At 33.2% G+C, this 23,043-nt stretch overlaps 3 protein-coding genes and 1 long non-coding RNA gene across 4 annotated transcripts; 1 reads left to right on the forward strand and 3 right to left on the reverse strand.

Moving 5' to 3' along the window:
* The first annotated feature begins 323 nt into the window (after positions 1 to 323).
* Positions 324 to 2,111, forward strand: LOC135145298 (mediator of RNA polymerase II transcription subunit 27-like). The gene is made up of 10 exons (XM_064077419.1): positions 324 to 431; positions 480 to 540; positions 616 to 719; positions 805 to 865; positions 954 to 1,144; positions 1,202 to 1,236; positions 1,313 to 1,397; positions 1,449 to 1,541; positions 1,604 to 1,726; positions 1,785 to 2,111. The coding sequence occupies exons 1-10, from the start codon at positions 324 to 326 to the stop codon at positions 1,980 to 1,982; spliced, it is 1,059 nt and encodes a 352-aa protein (XP_063933489.1). The 3' UTR covers positions 1,983 to 2,111.
* A 3,558-nt stretch (positions 2,112 to 5,669) lies between these two features.
* Positions 5,670 to 5,957, reverse strand: LOC135145282 (uncharacterized). The gene is made up of 3 exons (XR_010283389.1): positions 5,892 to 5,957; positions 5,764 to 5,835; positions 5,670 to 5,711 (listed from the first exon to the last, which is right to left on the reverse strand). It is a non-coding gene; the product is annotated as an uncharacterized LOC135145282 (long non-coding RNA).
* An 8,662-nt stretch (positions 5,958 to 14,619) lies between these two features.
* Positions 14,620 to 16,878, reverse strand: LOC135145300 (vacuolar protein sorting-associated protein 37A-like). Its single transcript, XM_064077420.1, has 9 exons — positions 16,774 to 16,878; positions 16,418 to 16,515; positions 16,101 to 16,164; positions 15,850 to 15,968; positions 15,657 to 15,716; positions 15,465 to 15,592; positions 15,215 to 15,342; positions 15,090 to 15,158; positions 14,620 to 14,757 (listed from the first exon to the last, which is right to left on the reverse strand). Exons 1-9 carry the CDS (start codon positions 16,792 to 16,794, stop codon positions 14,620 to 14,622), a joined length of 825 nt encoding a protein of 274 aa, XP_063933490.1. The 5' UTR covers positions 16,795 to 16,878.
* Positions 16,879 to 19,343: 2,465 nt separating this feature from the next.
* LOC135145303 (cyclin-Q-like) lies at positions 19,344 to 21,803 on the reverse strand. Its single transcript, XM_064077423.1, has 9 exons — positions 21,726 to 21,803; positions 21,582 to 21,663; positions 21,219 to 21,304; positions 20,379 to 20,418; positions 20,056 to 20,185; positions 19,849 to 19,912; positions 19,664 to 19,776; positions 19,545 to 19,607; positions 19,344 to 19,473 (listed from the first exon to the last, which is right to left on the reverse strand). Exons 1-9 carry the CDS (start codon positions 21,800 to 21,802, stop codon positions 19,415 to 19,417), a joined length of 714 nt encoding a protein of 237 aa, XP_063933493.1. The 5' UTR covers position 21,803; the 3' UTR covers positions 19,344 to 19,414.
* Between the last annotated feature and the right edge of the window lie 1,240 nt (positions 21,804 to 23,043).

Genomic DNA, 23,043 nt, shown 5'->3' on the forward strand with positions numbered 1-23,043 from the left:
ATTCGGTGTTGGTCGTAGGAGGTTCTGACTTTTGACACTACTACACCTAATATCAGAGGATTTGTAACTAGCCCAATTGAAAGGGAATTAAAAACAGGCTGAAATAAATTAAAGAACATTAAATTAATTTAAGAAGAATAAAAAAAAGAGTATGAACATAGGCGCTCTAAATTTACAATAACGGTTCACGGTGGGAGTCCATGAGCCTGGCAACTTACATTGCTTGAGGTCCTGAAAAGAATTTTGAAATGACTGGGGTTAACTTCGCATGTAAAAGCCTGCTGATAAAAGGTTAATCTTAACGCTTGCAAATTGGGTAAATTATGTTTGAGTACGATTTTTTCTCGAGTCCAAGTCTTACTTTCGGGGATTCTTTCGATAGTGATTCTATTCAGGGCACCGGTTCCACTCCACGTGATATAAACTCAGAAGTAGGTCATAATAACGTTGTTCTTAAGACCAATTATGAACAATTTCAGTACGTTTCAGTTTTAGAAAAAATAAATGACTCCTTAAAATTAATCGGTGACTTGAGAAAAGGTTATGTCTTATTTATACTGTAGGTAGTTTTATATCTTAGTCTTAACTTTTTTAGTTACGTTTTTATAATAACAGGAGTAGCCGCCGTTTTTTTTGAGCTGGATCCTTTCAAACTGTCTTCAAACACATTAAACACGTTAACAGAGAATTTTACTGAATCTATTAATATGAATCAAGAAGTATATTACTAATCTTTTTTTCTTCTCTTTTTTTATAAATGTTTGAGAATCGACTAAGAGTAGTTTGGAGTTTATATAAAATTAGCTACTTAGGAGGCTGCTGTTTTCGTTAATAAGCATTACAGAGCTACTTAAAGGCATGAAAGGTATTATGCGTAATTAACTTATTATTCAGTACTCTTCCTTTCCCTTTTTGAAGCTTTTAATATTTAGAATTATGTTACTAAATACAAGGTCTCAATTCCAAAGGAAAAAAGAAGAGTGAGTTTGTGCACCAACTTTTGCTGAGCAAAATCACAGAGTCTTATGAATTTAAAAACCTTCTCGAGTTTACTACAAACATTAAACGGACTGAATCTTTGGCGACCTTTGCTTTAGATTCCCTAAGAAACTCGTTGGATGACTATTTTCCTTCTGCTATTAAGGTTAGACTGAATCTTCCGGGTTTATTGTTATTTATGTTTATTTCTGCAAACTATTAGCTTTTAAATCATCACGAGAACGCCGATACTTCGAGGTTTTCTAACATTGTCTTTCAACAAAGCCTGTACATCCACGCGATACAGGCTCTTCTTTTTTAATCTTTCGTTTAGGGATGAACTTCTATGGGATGTACTTTCCTCAACTTCGAAGATTAAAATTGAAAAGAAAATGTTTGCAGCATCGTGCGTCCTTGTGGTTTACTACTGCGCTTTCGTACTTTTCAGTTGTTGAGTATTTATATTTCAGGTGCTAGTCGATAGTTTGTGGAGAGCGCATCTTCTTCTTCGACCGGGAGCTACTACTGTCAAGAGGGTCACGGTGTGCGCCTGGGAAGAGTCGGTAGTGGCCACCTCAACCCGCAACTTCCACCCGCTTTTGCCTTGCAAGTTCTTCTCTTATAGAATGTCGGGCTCCGGGGCTCCTCAAGGTTTTTGGTGTTTCAGCGGCTCTCGGATATCTGGACTGCAGCGGTTTGGTCTTACCGCGATGGTTGCAAGGATAGCTCCCCGTTGAAGCTTTTTCTGGTTTTGGTGTAACTTCGCTCCCTGTTGACCTCATTACTATTATTATTACTGCAAACAGAACTGGATCCAAAGCTATGAAAATTTATTCGAGAGTGTCTGTGTGGTGTGCCAACGTTGCCTGGGCTTCGACTCTGCCGATCATAAACTGCTGCCGCCCCTTCAGCGTTCATATGTCGCTCCATTCAAACCTTACCACACACATTGCTTGAACTCTACACACTCCACCCCTTCCTTGGTTGGGTCTCACTATAGTTAGTAGGGGCTGTCCCAATCAACTTCTCCTTCTCACTAAAATCTGCCTGAAGGTGGACTTCTAAATCGCGCCACGTCGGTTTTACATTCGGTGTCTTTGTGTATGTAGACTGAAAATTAGAAAATAAATTATCGTGAGCACAAAACTGTCTTCATTTTTATAAACTTAAGGATATGCGAGCCTTTTAATAACTTGGAAATAAATTAAAAAAAACTAATAATTTTTTTTGACAGCTTTTTTCAGGTGTATTTCCTTTACTTAAACTTTGGGGTGAGAGCTTGCGGCCCTTTAGTAGCGCGTTCAACCCTTCGACAAGTTTATTAATTAAAATTTGAGGGTGTCTGTGTTTACCATACTTTTGTTATAATTCCAACACTTCCTGCTCTTAATTTTATTGGTAAATAGAACATCAGTATAAATAGCGTTGCTGTTGGTAATGACTTCGTATACATCTTGAATAACTATAAAACTTTTGTTTACACATTTTAAGAGTTTTATTATCGGTAAGCCTATAAGAGCTCTCACAAAAGCACTGGCAGGGAACAACCCTCTTACAAGGTAAGAAAGTGAAATAGTAATCAGAAAGATGCCAGTTTACAAGGATGATAAGGTGGAGGAAGGATACATACAGAAAATACAGAAAATTTAATTTTTCCGATAAATTTTAGTTTAATCCGCTCAAGTCCAGATTTTTAATAAGTTAGCTTGCCATAGTTTCATAACAAAGTCAATATTTACCTTTCAAAGCTCAAAAATCTTTTGCGCAAGTGTTGAAAGCAGTTTTTACTGAAATTACATATCTTTGTAAGCTATACACTACTTATCAAACAAGTATCCCTGGTATCTCAACAAATTTGATCTTTTATAGTAAATATATTCGTTATGTTATTAATAACAACTTGTTACTTAATTTAAACAACGTCTTGTTATAATATAAATAATTGAAGCATTATATATATATATATATAAAAAAGCGCTTGACTTCGCTATTGGAGTAAACTCTTATTTAAATTGGACACACACCTCCTCTACTTGACTTGCTTTTTTTTGAATGCTATTTACATGCGAGGGGGATCGCCCAGACCCTTGTAAGAGTAGCGAGAAAAAGAAAACCTTAAATGATAAGTCTATATAAATAAAGTCGAGGAACAACTCCTAGCTAATTTTCGGAAGGAGTTCTGCACGTCCTAGCATAAACTATAGAAAGTAGTATTTCATTCACGCAGGCGTAAACTCAAAATGTTGGGAAACTCATAAGTTGTTATCAACTCCATATGTTCGGGGAATCAAATACGTTGCCTTAATTTTAAATATGCATATACAATCCAAACAAACTATAAGCAAAAGTTCATACCATTTATAACATCGGCGTTCTACGTAATCAAGTCGGGCAGACTTTGCGTTGGAAACAATCTTAAAAGCAATGGTAGTTGGAAAACCCAAAACAAATAGGTGAGACACGTTAACTGCAAAGCGGCCCGCTCTTCACTCTGTGGCGACTTCAATTCTAAGTGCGTTGTGTAGCACGTCGAGTAAAAAGTTCAAGTAGAATAATACATGAGAACTCGGGCCTACGCATCTTACGAGTCTAGTCAGTTGATTCACAAGGCAAAATGGGCAATTTAGTTTGTTTAAGATAGTCGTTATAATAACCGATTGTCCGTCGGAAGAAATCAAAGCATTAGAGAATCTTTTATTGGGTCACTTGCCCCCTGCTAGAGTTAAGCCAAGAATACAGAAAAGTTTCGGGCGCATACAATCTAGAGGGAAAAGTGTATAGCTATACTCAAAGCAACGCCTTCTTTAAGCTGTCTTCTCTTCTAAGAAAAGCACTACTGTCGATGCAGTCAAAATTTTTAAGTGGGCGCTAACAGCCATTCATTCTTTTACCAAGTGGTGCATTGCCCTGCCTTTTAACGATATACTTATTGGGCCTCTTTCCACTTGATTACCAACTGATGCTAAACCCTCTTCATAAAAGCTTTAAAAAAGAGCTAATTACTCTGTACAACGGCCATTAAGAAGTGGTACTGCAGAAGTCAACTACGCCACTAACGAGAGGCAGGCGTCTGTTCAAAAAAATAGCGTGACGGGGGCTGAGCGGTGAAGGTAAGGTTACATTCTTGGCCAAGTAACTCGCTGCTCCGTGCGCTCCTTCAGCTGAGGCTGCTGCTGGAGATAAAGGCAGAGACAAGGTATCCCGGTTCTTTCATTAACCCGAAACCTATTAAATCGAGCTAGTGTATGTACTTATTTGGCAGAAAATATCCGGCCTCGACGTCTACATCAACGTGGAACCAAAAAAAAGTTAGTTAGTGGCGATAAACTAGGTAACCCGGCTTGAGATGCTGTATTGCCGCGTGAACCCACTTTAAGAAAAAACTGTAGTCTGTTGCGCTGCGTTACCTGAAGCGTTTCTAGAATTGCGGAATATGTATTGCTGGGAATCCAGTTTAAATTTAAAAACGCTTATATAACACAGCAGCTATTGCGTCTTTTTAAGTGATTATTCATAAAGCTGCGAGAGCCGTAATTTAAGATGTTGAAAAGGCGTTCAAGCTCTGGGTACACGCAGTCTTGCTGTATAAAACTACGTGTACTGGATTCACAGGGTCTTCTACTACGTCCTTGAGTCGTTTGTTATAGGCCAATCCTTTTCCTGTCTTATCCACCCTCCCAAGCCGCAGGGACACATAAAGACCTCTGCTATCCTCACAACGTTCAGGCTATACATATAAGGCAACCCATTCACTGCGATCAGTAAACACTCCTCGCTCCATACACCGACACAGCAGTCTACGTGCCGTCGAAACTCTGAGGCTTATACGTCCGCGCCTGCCGCGTAATTTGCAAGTACTCGCTTTGCCATGAAAGGAGTATGGTAATAATTAAAGTGGTAGAGAGCAGGGAAGCTCATATTTCATAAAAAAGTTGCGAGTGAGGAGGTTTAAGGATCGTTATATACGTTAATGCTTATCTTAACTGGTAAAAAGACTAACTTAACATCTCAATAAGTCTTCCTTGGCCACACTAAAGGTAACTGCTATCCGATTAGGAATAGGACCTTTGTCTCTGTGGACGTTGTCTTGTATGTATAGAATGGCGTGTGAGCAGGGGAACACCGAAAAAGCTGCCCCGTGAAACGAAACGTTTATTAGCAACAGTCGTACTCATTTAGTGTGTTAGCCCACCACGTGCCAAAAGGAGGTAGTTTGTTTTCTTCGTATCCATCAATCCTCTGCTTGTAGGCGTACTGATAGTGCATAGGGGTCCCCTTGAAAGTGCACAGGCTGTACTTCACCTTAAACTTTGCAAATAATTTCTCGTGTACTCCCAGTGACTCACATAAAAAGTTCTTTGACACCGTGAGATGCCTGTTATTCAAAGTTATTGCAATATTTTAATATAATAAGAGGAGAAAAACAATGCAAAAAACTTACAAAGAGTTTAAATTTAATAAATTAGTAAAAACTTCCTTCTCTATAAATAATAGCTTATTCCTCTTCAAATTTCTAAATAATGATACAAATATTTAAGTATAGTGTACTATATTTTTATAATTAATACGCGATGAAAAGTTGCCAGAAAAATTTTTAAAGCGTAAAAAAAAATTTATGGACTTATTTTTATAGAAAGCGAATTAAGAAACATAAAAATTACAGTATTTTCAAATTTAATAAGTTTTTAAAATGGGAGTTATTCAAGGATGTCAGTTCGTTTCCTTCAAAATTTCTAATAAATAAAACTTAGTAAATAACTGAAGCAGTAGATAGCCATTTTTTACAAGTATGTGAGACTGGTTAGCGCATCAAACGCATTTGACTCGATAACTCTAATGTTGTTCTCGGCTAAGTTCCTAAAAAGTTTATAATAAAAATAGTGCAATGCAAAGAAATAAAGTTTCCAGCTTACAAGGTTTTTAAATTAGTCAGGCCAACAAAGTTGGAGGCTTCAACGGAGGTTAACGTGTTTTCACGCAGATCTCTTCAAAAAACATTACCAATTTCAAAGTTATTAATAGCAAAAAATTAAACGTTACTAATAATTTTTTTTGTTTTCCAATATAAAACTATAATGAAGTTTAGATAAAACAATGATTGCTTCAAGAAGCCATGAATAGCTTAAAGCTTTATATAAAACGTAGTTTATAGTAGTCCTAAAACTAGTAGAAAGAATAATATATGGTTAAAAGTTAATGAGAATAAGGATTGCTGCTCATCAGCTTAAAGGCGAACACAGCCAAACAAGAAATGAGGGTGAAGGGCAGCAAGACTGCAACGCACTAAAGTAAAGGCGCGCGAAGGGGCTTACAACATAGTCAGTTTCCGCATTCCGCCTAATAAGCCAATGGGCACCGAGTTTAATGACTTTCTTGACAGCTGCCTGTATAAAGAATACAACCAAAAATTTCCACTAAAGTTATTAAAGATACAATGCAAAGCACCGAGGATTCTTCTGGCATAGTATAACCGAGCAATATATGCTCTCTTGTAGACTTATAGAAAAAGTGTGGTAAGAGAGTGAAAGAAGTAAACAAAACAAAGAGGCTTTTAATATAGGGATCATCGTTTAAAAAAGTATATATTACAAGTGCCTAACCTTAATTAACAAGAAAAAATTTAATATTATTTAATCAAATAGTTAAATAAAATGTTGCAGTTTTTTAAATTTGCTCTGAAAGTTCAAATAGCTAAGGAGGGCTAAGGGGGCCTTATTTCACTTAAATACTTATGGAATTTAATAAACAATACAATTTAAGAAAAGAAGGTATGCAAATATTTTTGATTTATCTTTACATCACTAATTTAAATATATTATGAAAACCTTCATTTCAATTAAAATTAACATATGGAACTAGCGAATATTTTCGGCGACCCCGGTGGCAAACAAGTTAATTACAAATATATGTGGTCCTTTTTAGAGAAACACATAACTAAGATATACGTAGTAGGCTGTTATTAGTTTAACTAGTTAACTAAACTAATTTATAGCTTAAGTACTTAATTAAAACAACTTTTCTTTCTATAGAGCTATATTCAGACTAATTCTCTTGTAGTATTCAGATAACTTATATTTTAAAGAAACAATCGCACCGACTTCTTTATTATACTGTATATAATAACTCAGTCTCATATTTATCAATAATATTTTCATGTCAGTATAGTTGTTAGCAAAAATCTTGTAATTATATTTAAAATAATCTTACTTATACATCTTTATAAAAAAAAATAGGATTTTTTTGGAATAAGATGCACCAAACTAAACAGAGTTTATGATATCTTTTTTTGATTTTATATTTTAATAAAAGTTCCGCTCATTTTTAACGGATTCCTATTAGATAAACTCGTACATTTTAATCTTTAGTACCCAATAGTTGAGCTGAAAGAAGAAGAAACCTAAAATGACTTTAGTTTATGATAAAGTTAAAACATGTAATCTTTAAGTAGCCTCTAGTTACATTTTTACATTTTTAACGAGTGTAAACCATAGTGCAAAGGTATCCTAATATTTATAAACCATAAAATTATTTTTTTTATACTATTAAAAATTAATTTGCTTCGGCTCAACGGGTTTTATTCTTTATGTGATGAGAAGCACGTTTCCGCAGTGAAATTGTACTTATTTTAATTTCAGAGATGTGAAACTTGTCCACCCTATAAACATTGATGCTAACTTTTTTAAAACGTTTTGTAAACAAACAAAATTACGTTATATCTTCCGATTTATTACTTTTCCCATGATAATAGTATATAGAAAGAAATTCGGGTAAATTTTAAATTTTGGTTGCTATTTATTTTTGCAAATAATTTTATATTGTAGAAATTTTGTAAAAAATGCATTAGTGCTCATTATAGCCAACGACAAAACCATTTTTAAGCATTCTTTTTTTGGTTAAGCAATTATGGGCACCTCATACTTAACTTTATTAAACAAGTTTTTTTGTGACTCAAAAAAAGAAATTTAATATAATATCTTATGAAGAACCGTCTTGTTTACCTTTTAGGTTTTATATTTTTATTGCGATAGCGTAGATAAAAAGTTTTCAGACGATTAATAAAAATTCGGTCAAGTTATATTATCAAAAAATGTATATTCTTAAAGTAGACTGCAGATGGATTATTATTTTGTAGAGAGACTCTTTGTAAATAGTAAGATATATAATATGCTCTTTCTTTGCTGCTTAAGATTTGAAATAATTAGAAGCTCACAAGTTCAAAAAAGCTATGACACTAGTTAGATAAATAAATTATAACCGAGTACTACTTTATTGTTATAAAAGAAGTGGAGATGCAAAGATCGTAAACTATACATGTTTATGAATAAAGCACTAAAGCGAGAAAATCTGGTAATTCACCTTCTTAAACTTAGGGGGCTTCAAAAAAGAAAAAAGGAGTGTAAGGGGCTTGCCCCATAAAATTGGAAAGTAAGTTTTCATTAGAACTTATAATCTATCATTTACAGTGCCAAATTAAGTTGGTGAACATAAAATATTTGTTGAAGGTATGATCCAGTTACAGTGCGCAGTTAAATAAGATAGACAGCGTTTTAATTAATTTTAATTGGTAGAACCAATCTATCAAAATTATTTTCAAAATTATTTTCATAATTGTATGTATATATTCATATCAACCTGTATAAGCAATAATAATTTGTTCTTTACTTGTGGCGTCTTTTCAGTCTATAGGGCCTTAAAGCCCCTAGTTTCTACTTCATACATTAAACCTTTAAAGATTGAGGCTGACTGACCCGACTGAGTATTTCATATCGAAGCTTACTTTATAAACATTGACGCTATTGAGGCCGTTACTGATATAAAGAGCAATAATGGAAGCAAACTTGCCTTTGCATGGCAACTATTACCTCAACCATTGACCCCACTTTGATAAATATAGCCAGAGAAGTCCTCGGAGCTCACTTAACTGGAGCTAAGTTGAACTCGTATGCGTTGCGGGCTGGCTTGTACAACATGTTTTATGTGATAACAGAAGGAATGTTTTTTCCCTTAAAAGAAGAATGACTGATATTAGAAAAGGGGACGATAAAAATATTAAATACTTAATAGATAGAATTAATATGTCGAGCCCGCGGATAGGGCAATAAGACTCCGAAGCAAAAAATAACTGACCAAAAGGCCCTTGGTCCCTTCCTTTTTGATGTAGTGTAGACCAATTGTAGGAAGAATGTTATTTTAAAAAGAAATTGATCTAATGACAGACTAATGCTATCTGATGTAGGTAAAGCTGTTATCTCTTTGGAGGTGACGATGAAACAGTCTCAAGTAAATACAACGGAGCTAGCACTAAAAATGAATAAGCTTTCCCTTAAGCCGAAAACAAATTTTTCTTTACAATAATTAAATCAGGACCGATTCATGTAAGCACTAGTAAACCCAATCATCGTAGAGCCCGGTGTTATAAATATAATAATGAAAAGTTTTGCAGCTGTTGTACAAGAAATAACCATAACTTCAAGATATGTTTAAAAAGAACAAGAGTTTGAAAGAATTTATAAATGTGTTATCGCGTCGGATCATTGCCAAGAAAGAGGAGTATACACTAAACCAACTCTCGATGTCTAGTGCTCGGACCAGCCTTGACTCTGGTGGCAGCTGCCTCGTTTTTAACAATATGTATATTAGGCCCTACTTACAATCATCTGAAACATATTAGTGATAAATGAGTCACTAAAAGCCCATGTTACCGCACAGTACCTAGATGGAAAAGCACAGCACGTACCTAAAGTTTTGAAAAATTTGGTCAGGGTTAGCTTAATATGTGATAGGATAATGTTGTAATTTTTGACTCTGAAGGGACAGTCATTAATTGTTGCTTTTATATAAATGAGAACCATGCCATGAGTTCAATACTCGAATGGCATGATATTTTGGGTCATATTAAAGTCGAAAAGTTAAAAGAATTTTTTAAAAACTATAAGCTTAATGTTTCCATTGAAATAAACTAACAAAAAATCTGTAAGAAGAACAAAAAGACCAATCCGATGATTTTTTAGGTCCCAGATCACATTTAGATTTGAGCCTTCACTGGGCCTTGGCTGTTAACTGTTAAAAAATGCTTGTAGAGCAATTAAAAGTATAAATTTTATTAATAATTAAAGATTAAAAGATATAAACGGATATGTACAGAGATCAAGATAGAAATAATCCACTTCACCAAGAGACTAGTAGATAGGTGCAGACACACTAAGGATATCCTCTAAAATACCCAAGACCTTATTGTTCCAAATTGTAAACTGCCTTTTAAATTCCAATTTAGAATTTGCATTGGATTGCATTACAGTTCCATATATAACCCTAACCCTTAACCCTACACCAATTAACGTTTTTAAAATAAGAAATGTTGCCGATAGCTTCAAGGTTTTTCACAGTCTCGAGCAAGCACAGCAAAGTAGTAGTCAAAATTCCTGGTTAGGTCTTATTCTTATATAGGAAGCATGAGAATTAGTCGTGGTCACGGTTAACAGAGATAAATTATATATTGCCTTCTTTTGCTCCTTTTGGAGATTGAAGAACTATTTGTAAAAAAAAATTTTAATAGCATATTTTCCAGTGCATTTAAGCTCCCTTGCTAAACTATCAAGGACACATGTTAGTCTCTACAAACTTTAAATTTTTAATAATGTAATTTAAAACTGGAGTTTTTGTCATTATTAATAAAATTTATTACTGCCGTCACTGTTTTCACTATTTGTTCTACAAATAAGTTCACTATTATAGTTATTACAAATAAATTTTATCATTACTATAATATCTACTAATGTAGCATCAATAATTTTCATTAATAGTATATATACGGACTTTGTTAATATAACTGTCACTATTACTAGTGGCATTTTTAAAGTTACTAGTAATGTTATTCGTTCTATAATAAAATTTTACTAGATGGATGGTAAAATAAGAATTGATATTATTATGATTAAAAAAGTATATTCATCCTTTTCCTTCCAAATTCAAGTAGTTTAAACATCAGCTGTCGCGCCTCCTAAAATTTTGTCAAGCAAATTAGGAATTTCAGTCAATTTTTAAGATCGCCGTTGTGCAACGACGGTAATGCAGCCGATAGCGCTGAAAACAAAGCGACATTTTTTTGTCCGCTGATTCCTTGCCCAGTACAACCCCTTTGACTTTCAACTGTCATAAACAGCTCCGCGAGCCGAGTTTCTTTAAGCTAGAAGAGATGATTCGCTTGCGCTGGTCGTATCAGAACAAATTAAGGCGATCATCAATACGAGGCTAAAAGCCTCTAAACCTCAGTGGCATTATAAACACACAGTTACGTTCATCTGTGCGGTTTCTTTCCTCAGTAATGACCTCGGTGCCTTTCCTGTAGATGAAAACGACGAATCTCATCTCAACTTGCAGTCGGCGCTCAGTCAAATACAGGCTGATAAACCTATTCTCAGCGCCTTACAATGCGGCCAAGGGCAGCTTTACAGAGTCTCTAGAAGGCGATTATGCACGAGAGGCCTTATCTGCAAGGAAGGGCAATATAAGACCCTGCATTTTTCTCACTCGATTAAGCAGAGACGAAAGCAAAAATGCATTTTCCCTCGGCGTTGAGAGAAAAACGTTTTATATTATCAAAAGTTGTTCTGGAGCCAAACTTGAATTAGGTGGTGGATTAAAGTTATAATAATAGTCATGCAGCAACAGCAAACTTACCTTGCGCTAAAATCGAACAAGTATGTATTTGGCCAATATGACATTTCCATTAAGTACCTTAGCTTACGCCGCGTTGGAAATAACAAACGGGACAAACAAACTGCTAAAAAAAAGTATTTTGAGGGACGCGCCGTAGTCTGTGTGGAACGATACTTTGCAGAGCGCCTTTCAAATAAAGCTACAGCTTACAGTTTGCAACCTCAGTGCCATCGCTTTACAACTCCTTGTTCTTGTTGACAGTTGTTAATAAACATTTTTATAACAATATAATATTTTTAATATCATACTATATATATTAAGTCATAATTTACAAATATTTCTTTTTTGGTTTGTTATGGTTCCCTCCCCTATCCGCTTTGTTTTTCTACTTTTGTCTTCTAAGACTTTGACAACAAGTTTTTAAAGTATGAGATTACCTTTCAACCCCTTTGACAAATATGAATTTAAGATCTTCTTTACATTAAATAATTATACTATAAAGACACCGTCTAAAAGCAATACAGGGAAAGACAGGTTCTTTGGTTAAATTGAGTTTTTAAAAGATTAGGGATACTGTTAAACGAGAAGTGGGAGCTTTTCGTTACACAACTGGAAGATTAAACTATAATCATTAAAATTCATTTACAAATGACAGAAGCTTTAAAACTGGAGAATAAACTACGGAAAGGTCGTCTACACAAATTTTAATAGAACAACCTCTTAGCCGAGAATTTCTACTGACAAGTTACAATACCATTATCGTCATATTGCAAACATGAACTGCACATACAAGGACAAATTTTCCCTTTTCCTTCGCTGTGCGGACCCCACTAAAGACTTTGAAAGCTTTCCCTAATAATACTGTAAACAAAAATTTATTAACACACCTAACATCAAGTCGTGGGCCTCGACGAAACTTTGAATATATTGCTTACTGTAAATAGTTACCTAGCAGTGCGTTAAATTATTATTCCTATTTATTTTTTATTAAGGTGAAAACAGGCCAAATTTGTTTTTTGAATCGAATGCACCCCAATAATCAACTAGGCAAAGGACCTGGAGCCCCATAATTTTCTTTTTTCTGCTAGAAAAAATTGCAGTGGTTGTACTTCTTTTTAAAGTTGTCTATTATTAATACCTTACATCAGCATTCAGTTTAATATATTCGAAGAATCCATTCTACCATCAAGGAATCTTAGGGTCAAGGGAGGAGCAGTCTTATCCCCCAATCCACATGAAAATAGCATTACGAGTGTTTGACACCCTATGGCATTTCCCGTCAATTTTTGGCAATGGATCTTTTATAGCTTGTGTAAGCCAAACTATTAAATTATAAACTCTTAACACTAAAAAATTCCTGAAGTTTTTAATATCATCAATTTTATTCTTTTTACACATCTGTTCTGCCTTCCCAATCGCTCAAACTTCTTTGATCTTGTATGCCAATGCCACTGTTATTTACAGTAGCTCAAAAAAACGCCACCATTTTACTAAAATGAAAACTGAATGTTAATACTCTCTTAGAAGAGCTTCATGTTCTTTAAAAAAAGGATGTAGTTAGAATTTTATCTCTTCTTCAGTTCAGTTAAATATCCCTTAGTGTCACAGCAAGTAAACTAAATTGAACAGTTTCCCATGCTGAATGTTCCCCATATTATAAAACAGGGCACTTAACTTTGATAAAATATTAGAGTTACGCAGCAGTAGTTTGGGTTTACTACCAGTTTTTCAATATTAATACACAAAGCAACCCCTTTAAGATTGTTTATAGGGGCTTCTCAGTATACAAGACTATCCCAATTACATTGTGATGAGGACCTAAACCCCCTTATAAAGTGAACTAAGAGCTTTGCTGGGAACGTGTATGAACCAGCTGAAAGGCATTGTCATGGAATACTAACTACTTTTCCAGTCAGCTTACATTGTTATCCTCGAATCGTATAAATTTAATTTTTGTCCCGAGGTCACTATCAGGCAGCTGCCCTTTCTGAATGTGTGAGATAGCTATAAACTGTTCAACGACTGCACGGAGTTTAACGTTATAATACCATTAAATTAGAGCTTTCTTAGTTGAACTTTGAGAGCTTTTCGCCTATAAAAAAATTTTAAACCTCTTTGAACATAAGAAGCTTCTGTTAAATAAATTTAACAGGTCGCCCCCACTCAAAGTAAATCTAGCCTACACGGTTCTCAGAAAGGATCCTAAATTGTTAGCCAAAGCTTAGATTACGGTGGTCAAGGAGCACGGATAGACTTTAATAGTACTACCTACATTAACAGAACATTTCTCTACCAAATGACTTAAATATTACTTCCTCTACACAGAACACGTTAAACATCTATATTATTTTAAAAAAAATGTTGGCTATAGGACCTTCTGGGCCACTTGTACTCACAGGTGCCTGGGAACCGCAGTTGCCAGCAAGTTCTTACTGACCTGCAGGGTGTACGATACAAAGCGAAGGATCAAAAGGCACGACCCAACAGTCAACGATCCCTATAAGATCGCCAACCTATGCAGTTGCCAAAGGGCTGACTATAAAGCCATAATCATAGCCTGAGGTTTTATCTTACTTTGTGTGCTAAAATGCTAACTAGAGTCTACTTGTTGTTTCAACTAAAGCCAAAGCAAGCCTCAGACTATAGTTGTTAGTGATGTATTTTAAGGGTAGGCAGACTCCGGTAAAATTTTTACTTTTACACACTTCTGAAACTACCACGGGTGGCTTAAGTAAATAGTTGTAAACGAATTGAAGGACTTGTCGATTATATCAAGACAGAAAACCAATTGTTAAGCATGTAGGGTTAAGGTAAATTTTTTTAATAATAAATACTACTATTATGATAAACGATTAACAGAGAGTAATAGTAAAAATTAGTCACATAAATATCAGTAATATTGTAGCAATTAATTGCCCAAATACATAAAGGTATCATGCAAATCTTTTCTAAAGATGGAGTTTATTATTATGGTAGAAGGTATCAGGAGTTTGATTCTAAATATTCTTTAAACTTTTCGTATTTGAATAAGCGAAGATAATAGATTGTCCGAGCTAATTCATATTTATCAATAAATTCCTGAAAACCCAAATCTCCAGAAAGAAACTCAGTTGAAACTTCCTACATAATTGTAAAATAAGATATTTCTTTAATGAAAAAGTTACGAATACTATAAGGTTATTTTAAAAGTTTTAAAAAAGCATTTAAAAACTACTACGCATTATTTAAAAAATAATGAAGGCAAAGAAATTCAAAAAAACACAAAAATTTAATACTCTATAGAATTGCAAGTATAACAAGTTAGAAAATAAATTAACATAAACACGACTTAAAGAAAGCAAGTAAAGCGGGATAATAAGAATCAAAATTAGTGATAATCTGTGCTACAAACCAAAATTAAGGTTCATAAAGAATATACGGATATGTAATAATAATAATAAGTAAAAAAGAACGTCGGATTCTCTTTCTGTCTGGTCAACGAACTCTTTGAACTCTTTTAATAATATTTTGGGATTTCTTTCCTACAGGCGAATAATATTGCCAATAGACTTTATTAATAATCGGGAAAAGGAAATGCCTTGATCACCGCCTGGACTTGTTCGTAAACATCCTCATAACTCTCCTTCTGCTTTTCAAGCTGTTCATGGATAGCAAAAAGTTGCGCCCTCGTCTGCTCGATAACTTCTTCCTTTTCTAAATTTTTTCCTGGAGAGAAGCACATGAGTCAATGCACGTGCTGATGAGGATATTACTCAAGCACGCGCAGGGTCAGTTTTAATGGTGCGTTTGTGTTATTGCACGTGACACATTAGGTGCGGGTCACTTACGTGCAAGAGCCTCGTTGGATTCTTTTAACTCGCGCAAAACGGTGGCGCCGTCCCGCAGTTGTGGAAGAGCAAGACAGAACTCCATAAACTTATGCTCGTCGTTTAAAAGTACTTCGAGCTCTTTTTCACTAGTTAATATAGAGGTTTAAAGAGAGAACCTTTTATAAATAATATCTAATTGAAAGAAAAGACTTCAAGTGGGAGATCGGGAACTTTAGTTCGTAGGAATTCAAGTCGGAAGCGGAGTTGTCGCTGCATAAACATGTTATGTCATGCAGAATGCAGTAACTTTAAGATGTTAAAGCAACAATAATTTTATATAATTTGTAAGCAAGCCTTACTCAACTGCACTAAACGCAGATCAAAGTTACTTAGTAAATCTTACACAAAAGTTCTCGAGGCAAATATTGAAATCAATTCTTTTATTAAACCAATCAATGATTTAGTGTTACTGCAACGGCTGATAACATTTCCACGTTCGTCAATTAAACCTCGAATGCCCCCCTTGAAAAAAAAATTAACTTTTATAACTATATAAATTACAATTATGTCCTTTTAAGCCTGTTTATAAATATTTATATTTTATTTTTAATACATTTATTAATAATACTAGATAGATGAAAATTTTAAACGCACAGGAATGGAAGGTAACATCTTAAGTTCAGGAGCATGTTTTTCAGGAAAAGAAGGTGGAAGATAACTAATAAATTTTATGAAAAGGTAGCTGTAATATTAATAGACACTGCAATATACAGGCCGCCTAAAAAAATATAGTTTAAGTTTGCGCAACACTCAATCACTTATTACTTTTGATTAAGGGAATTACAAAGAAAAAGATTAAGAAAAATTAAGTACTAGCAATATATTTAGTGATAAAAGGATAGTAAAAGCTAAGTTATAAGCAACTATAAAAAAATTAAACTTATAAAATAAATTAAAGAACTAATATTTACAGTTGCAAATAATGAGAATTGTCAGGCATTACTAGTCTGAAAGTATAACCAAATTCAATTTCTTCAAGGTCTTTAAATTCGGTTTTCAAGTTTCTAATCTTTAATTTAAGTTTATTTAACTAATACAAATCGTGAATAGTACGATAAAGAAGCAGAAAAATCTGATAGTTTTCATTTTTAACAAATAAAAGTTGAGTTAGAAAGAATTTCGAAATAGGTTGTAACTAATGTTTTTTTTTACTTAAACTAGCTATGACATAATTAAAGTTTTTATAAAGAGATGATTTTAATATGAAAACATTACGTCAAACTACTACATAGCAAAGTAAAAATAAGCATGTTTTAGTATTCCTTACTGCGCTGTCCCTGCTAGTCATTCTTAATCCTCTTCTCAACACAGAAAGTTAAACAAACTTAAGCATTAAAACGACAATCTGCAAGGCACAAATGCTTTCGTGCTGTATGCTGCCTTGACAAGTTTCTCACCACGCCGAAAAGAGGACATTCCACATAGAGGGGGTCATAAATCATTTACTGATAGGTACATTCACCTCAAGGAACCTCCAAATGTTACCATTCTTTTTGTTTATTAAAATGTCTACTCAAAAAATAGACTTTGTCACGAAATTACTCGGTAAAAAAAAAAAAACCAAAAAAATAGCAGTTTGTATCTTCTATACTAAGCTGCATACAGTCGGCATCTTTTTTGTCACTACCTTAATATGATGGTACATTATCGTAAAGCCTCTAGTATATAGCCTTTTATTAATGTTTAATTTATATAAAAATACATTAGATGGTTCATCTTGTAATTAAGCTTTGAATTTCTCAATGGTTGCAACTCTTATGTCATATAAATATTAGGTCGAGCTGTATATTTAAGGCCTTAAAGTCTCTAAGGCCTGAGTTGTAGCACGTTCGGTATTGAAAAACGTAAGTCGGTCATATATTGTATCCTACTAACCTGTTCGAGAACTTGGTGTTTGTAACCCGATCAAATACCTAGGAAACATCGACTAATAAATTTAACAACTATTTTCAGCGTGGTGTAAACTCTTAAATTTTCTTATTTCTATTCTTTTATTTAACTATATCTCCTCTAAAATAACTAACAGAAAAAACTTGTGCAGAATCGATCTTTTTTATTGAAACGATTCGCACTACATCTGAGAGATCTTTCTCTCAGAAAAGCACGTAACTGCATACACCATACATACGTAAGTCTTTTTGCATTTTTAGCACATCCCTTTAAGGTCATACTTTTACAGACATTGGCTCTCTTAATCGTGCTTAATAATTATTGCACCTCACAACCAGACTGGTCTTTAAACCGTTTTAAGCTTCAGACGTACTTGGTCGACACTTCGACAATTGTTATTCTAACCCCCTAATTTGCGTAATCCTTATAATTTAACTATAGCCACCTATTATACATAATGAAAGGAAGGTAGACTAGAAAATTTTTTTTAAATTTACAAGCACTACACCGGAAAGGTTTTAATCGCTTAAGAAACTGTGTTATCTTATGTTTTACCATTAAAGTCAGTTTAGTAAAACGCACATGGTTAACATAACGCAAAAACAAAAGTTTAGAGTATACTTCCGGCCACCACCCATAGTTAAAAAAAGTGTAGCCTCACTTCGCTAACTACCTCAGACAGACTTCTTTTTACTCAATAAATTATTAAACTTTAGCTATTTAAATTTATCTTCTACTTTTACAGTACTATGACCTCTACATTACCGTTAATTATAGAGTTTGTATTATATGGTATAAAATAATAACGCCAGAATGCCACTTAAAAATTATATAGTGGTAGAGGAAAGAATACTTCAGTTTTAGTGTTTATAGCTGCATGTTTTTAAACTGTTATTATGGGTTTTATAAATCCTAAGGTACTATTATTTGTTTGTTAAAAGTATTAATAGCGTCGTAAAACTCTATAAATAACGAGCACCCTTAATTTATAACAAATTTGGAAGTAACTATACAGCCTGATTGTACTTCTTTGTTGCGAATATTTTTAAGGAGCTTTTAAAGTTTTTTTTTCTCGTTCAAAGCCTCCTATAGTGAGGAGATATGAGACTTTAAGCCCTTTGAACCTAAAGTTTTAACGATTAATTTACTCTTTGCGAGTTCTAAAACACTTAACTTTTCTTTTTTACATTTTTCCAAATTTGATTTAAGCCGAAGAATCAAGTTATATCACAGTTCACTCAAACGGGGCGTAAAATACTAGTTCTGTTGTTACACTAAGGGTCGCTCATATAAAATGGGACTCAAGCTTAATAAGGTATAAATGTTCTAAACCTCACTGTAAATAAAAGATTTTTTAAACATAAAAAAGAGAAGGCAAGGGCGCTAAAAAAAAGGATTCCAGCAGAGCAAGTAGAATATATATATCCGTTGTCTTGTAGAAAAGTGATTTTCTTCCAGCTGTTCTATACCTAAAGATTTAAGACGTGACTGTAGCTAATAAGAAGGGAGCACTTCAGCTGTTATTAATTTAACAAATTATTTTAAAATGCATAATCAGTGATATATCGGTTTAATCACTTTCAGGTTAAAATAGCTTTATTAGAAATAGTAAAAGTTAAAATTTTTTTTTAAATCGGGAAAAAAAAGTTTAGATGAGAATTTAAGTGTGTCAAACATTAAAGAACTACTACTCGTGCTTTCGGATATATAAATACCAACCCCAGCGACAAGGTCTACTTAGTTTTAAAAATTGTACAACAATGCATGGGCCCCTTCAATGATGCACTAGTATATGTTTGTATGGCTCACTATCATAATTAAGGTAAGTAATAGTAAAGTAGAAAACTCACTTAGACAGCAGATAATAATTAATAATAATAGCCCGACAACACAATTTATTAGCAAAACTCTTCAATACGACCCTCACAAAACTCCGCAGTCGGGGTGATAAACACGTGAAGTCGGCACGTGGGGGCCTCATAAACATATTATAACGGTGTACTTTGTGTAAGGCGAGTTTATTGGGTCGACAGGCGGTCTTGCGTTTCATAGAGGATCAATAATGAGGCGCATATTGCTAGTTGGCAAACATCGCAAGCAATACAAGCGCATCAGCAAAGTTCCTTAACTAGCAACTTGTAAGTCTACCTTTGCAGGTACTTTCGCTTAGAGAAAAAAAATCGAATATAGTGTAGAGCTCGAATTTCGGCTCTATTGTGAATTATAATAATATTTTGTGATGCAACTACGTTTACTGCCAGCAGAACCGTTTTTCGTGATAACGCATTCGGAGGTCAAGTTTAGAACTTCGAGTGCAAAGAAAAGGCAGCCGCCGGATATTTCAAAGGCTGAATAACTGGTACACAGTCTGACATAGAAGCTGTAATAATATTATAAGTAGATCATTTAAAAGGATTCAGGATGGGTTACAGAGCGAAAGTAAAAAAAAAACCAATCATTAAGAAGCATCCATCCGAGCTGCGCCACTGACACAATCCATTTTTCGGCGTTGACGACTGCACAGAAGCATGACAAGTAAAAGAAACGAATGCAAGGGTCATGCAGCGCTCAGAAGAAAAAATAAAAACGCTCTAATTAGATATTCTAGTTAAGTAAAGAATTCTCATACTAAATTCTTTTAAAAAAATAAAAAGTAAACCAGAAGAAACAATGGAGATGCAGAAATTGAAGAAGTAGGCGAAAGGCAAATCAAAGCAGATTTCAAAGTTGAGAGTGCGGAGCAGTATCATTTCACACTTGACAACGCTCTCACGAAGTAGCCAATACTCCTTCAGAACAGAAGTAAGGGTAGATAAGATTGGTGGAGATAAAACAACCAGGGCCAATTAAACAATTAATAGAGCAATTGATACTGAAATAAGGACTTCACCAATACGCTTTAACAAGTTATAAATACAATTGTTTATTTTTTTTTTTAATTTAAGTTAATACCAAAACGTATCAGTAATTATAAATAAAAACCGTTCCAATCTTGAGAAACGGCACTTCGGGGTGGAGAACTCTAAAAAATATATTTTAAACAAAAACCTTTATAAAAGTTTCCTTAACAATATTACCAAATGAAGAATATAATGAAGCCACAAAATAAATTTATTTTTTGATATTATTAAAACTAGAAATACTTGATATATTTTAAAAAAGTAAATTTGTGGCATAGTTTAATAAAAATTTAACAATAAATTCTCAAACTCAATAATAAAATCTAATTTAAAAATTAACTAGAAGCCTTTGTTTCACAATAGAGTAGTTGATATATTATAAAATTTTTAGGACAAGTATAAATCAAAAAAATTAATAAGAAGTTATGAAGAGATAGAGTTTTAATTAAAAGTAACGTTAGTAGAAAAAATCAAAACAAAAAAAACAAGAGCAAGTTGATAATTTTTAAATATTTTCAAATCAAAAATAAGTAATAGATATATAGATTTATAAAAAAACTAGAAAAAATAATTTTTCTTTTTAATTTATTCTAAAACCAATTTAATTCAATTGTTCAGAGAGTTATTGAATTAAATCCCTGTACATCAAAACTACCCGGAAAAATACAAGAAAAGATTTTGGGGGGGGGATGCTACAAATATCGTTTAGCAACCGAATTAAAGTATAAATTCTGTTTACAAAAAACTCTTTTTTGTAAAAAAAAAATTTAAGTCATTTAAAAAAGTAAAAAATAGTCACACCAAACTGGAAACAGAATCACTATGAAAACAATAAATGGATGTATAAAAGTAGCACTTTTTTTTGTTTTACATTTTATAAAATAATAAAATAAAAAAACAGAAGTATATAATAGTGACTAACCTAAAACAAGTTGTGATTACATCTCTGATTTTGCAAAGGTCCTCTTTGATTTTACTCGCCAGGTAAAGCGAAGTCATTCCAACCAGCTGTTCACACCCACAATATAGAATTAAATAAGAACAATGGGTAATAATTAATAATAGCTCGATCTTTAAATAAAATTTAATATGGGTAAACTTTAATATTTGCCAATACCGGAAAATGACAAATTCAATAAATAGAAAAGCCAGTGCATAACCAGATGCAGGCTAAAATTAAGCGTTAAGGCAGTCACAAATAATATTGTCAACCGCGATAGTGATAAAAAAATAAGAAATATTTTTTTAGTAAAAAATATCATAACTATAATTTTAAAAAATTTACGTAAGGATCAAAAACGTAAATATTTCGGGCGGCATAGAACTTATGAAAAAGAGCTTTAGCGACGCAGATAGTTTCTTGTGGTCTAAAATAAAACCATAATCCTTAAATACCAAAAAAAACATTGAAAACAGATAATAAACATACAAATTTAACAATTTCGCTGAGTGTGTTATATATAGCAAGGGTTGGTAATTTTGTTGTAAGTATTCATAATCATTCATACTTTATAAAAAGATTTCTAAAAACGACCCCTTCAGAAGAAACACGCAACAGTGCGGTCGCCAGGTTTAGAGTAAACCCTACTTTTGAAAAAATAGTTTAAGTAACAAAAGTATATACAATTCTTAAACTTTTTAAGAGAAAACTTTACCCAAGTACGCCCAAAAAGTTTACTTTTAAATATTTAATTAATTTTTTTAAGGTTTATTTGTAAATATAATTTTACTTTGACTATTTGAGTCGTCCTACAACATCGGGCGAATAGCACACTAAGTTACAAGTATTTCAATTATTATATGAGAAACACAACAGTATTTTTTTATTTAGTATCCTTTCTAATATATGTACTAATTTTTATTTAGTAAACGTTAGTTGTACTTCGTTAAAAAGACAGTTTACAGTGTTCGCTTCCATCATTTTATGTACTTCTCGAGTCATTGTGAAACGCCAAGTTTATGCATTGGGGTCCTCGTTTTTCACTTTAGTCAATTATTTTTTTAACCCTCCTCTCTACCTATAGAGTAGTTGTACATTTTAACAACTGGTAAATTACTTCAAACTTAACGTAGTGGGTATCAAATTATTAGTATATAAATAAACGTAATGGTAGTATAGCATTAATTTTCAGTTTTTGAAGCAGGTGTGAATATCTTAGCTCATTACATTTCTTTTTAAAAGTCCCGTACTACAATATTACGCTTAGTTCCATTTCAAATTACTTTTTTTAATTTCGAGTTAGCAAAAATTGTATAGACGGTGAAATAATTTTCAAAATTTGTAATCTTTTATATTAGTTCATTTTATTTTCGAAGCATCACCCTAACCTAAACCTACAGTAGTCCAAACAATTTTTATAAAAGTATTAATGACATTGGCGTCGGCTAATTATAAATAGTAGAACCGTTAATAGATATAATTAAGCTTATTATAGATGTAATTTTAAATGTTGGAAATATTTAACCCATAAACATAAGGGTAACCCAGATTATCGGTTATAACTAAGGATTTTCCAGTAGTATTTATGTTTATTCTTTGTAAATGAAAAAAAAGAGTAAGGAAGACAAAATTAGTATAGTTGAGCCTTAAGAATTTCAGCGGGGGTAACCATTCGAATTTCAAACATATTGAATTACGCAGCATATAAAGCCCCGAAAACGTGGGGCCTGGGCTGTAGCTTAGCGTTATAAAAGATAAATAATAAGAGGATTTTTGTTAATTTTATTAACAGTCCTCTTGTTTTCTT

The sequence above is a fragment of the Zophobas morio genome, unplaced genomic scaffold (genome assembly GCF_036711695.1).
Source record: "Zophobas morio isolate AGI-343-1 ecotype UQ-CSIRO unplaced genomic scaffold, CSIRO_AGI_Zmor_V1 ptg000140l, whole genome shotgun sequence".
NCBI lineage: Eukaryota > Metazoa > Arthropoda > Insecta > Coleoptera > Tenebrionidae > Zophobas > Zophobas morio.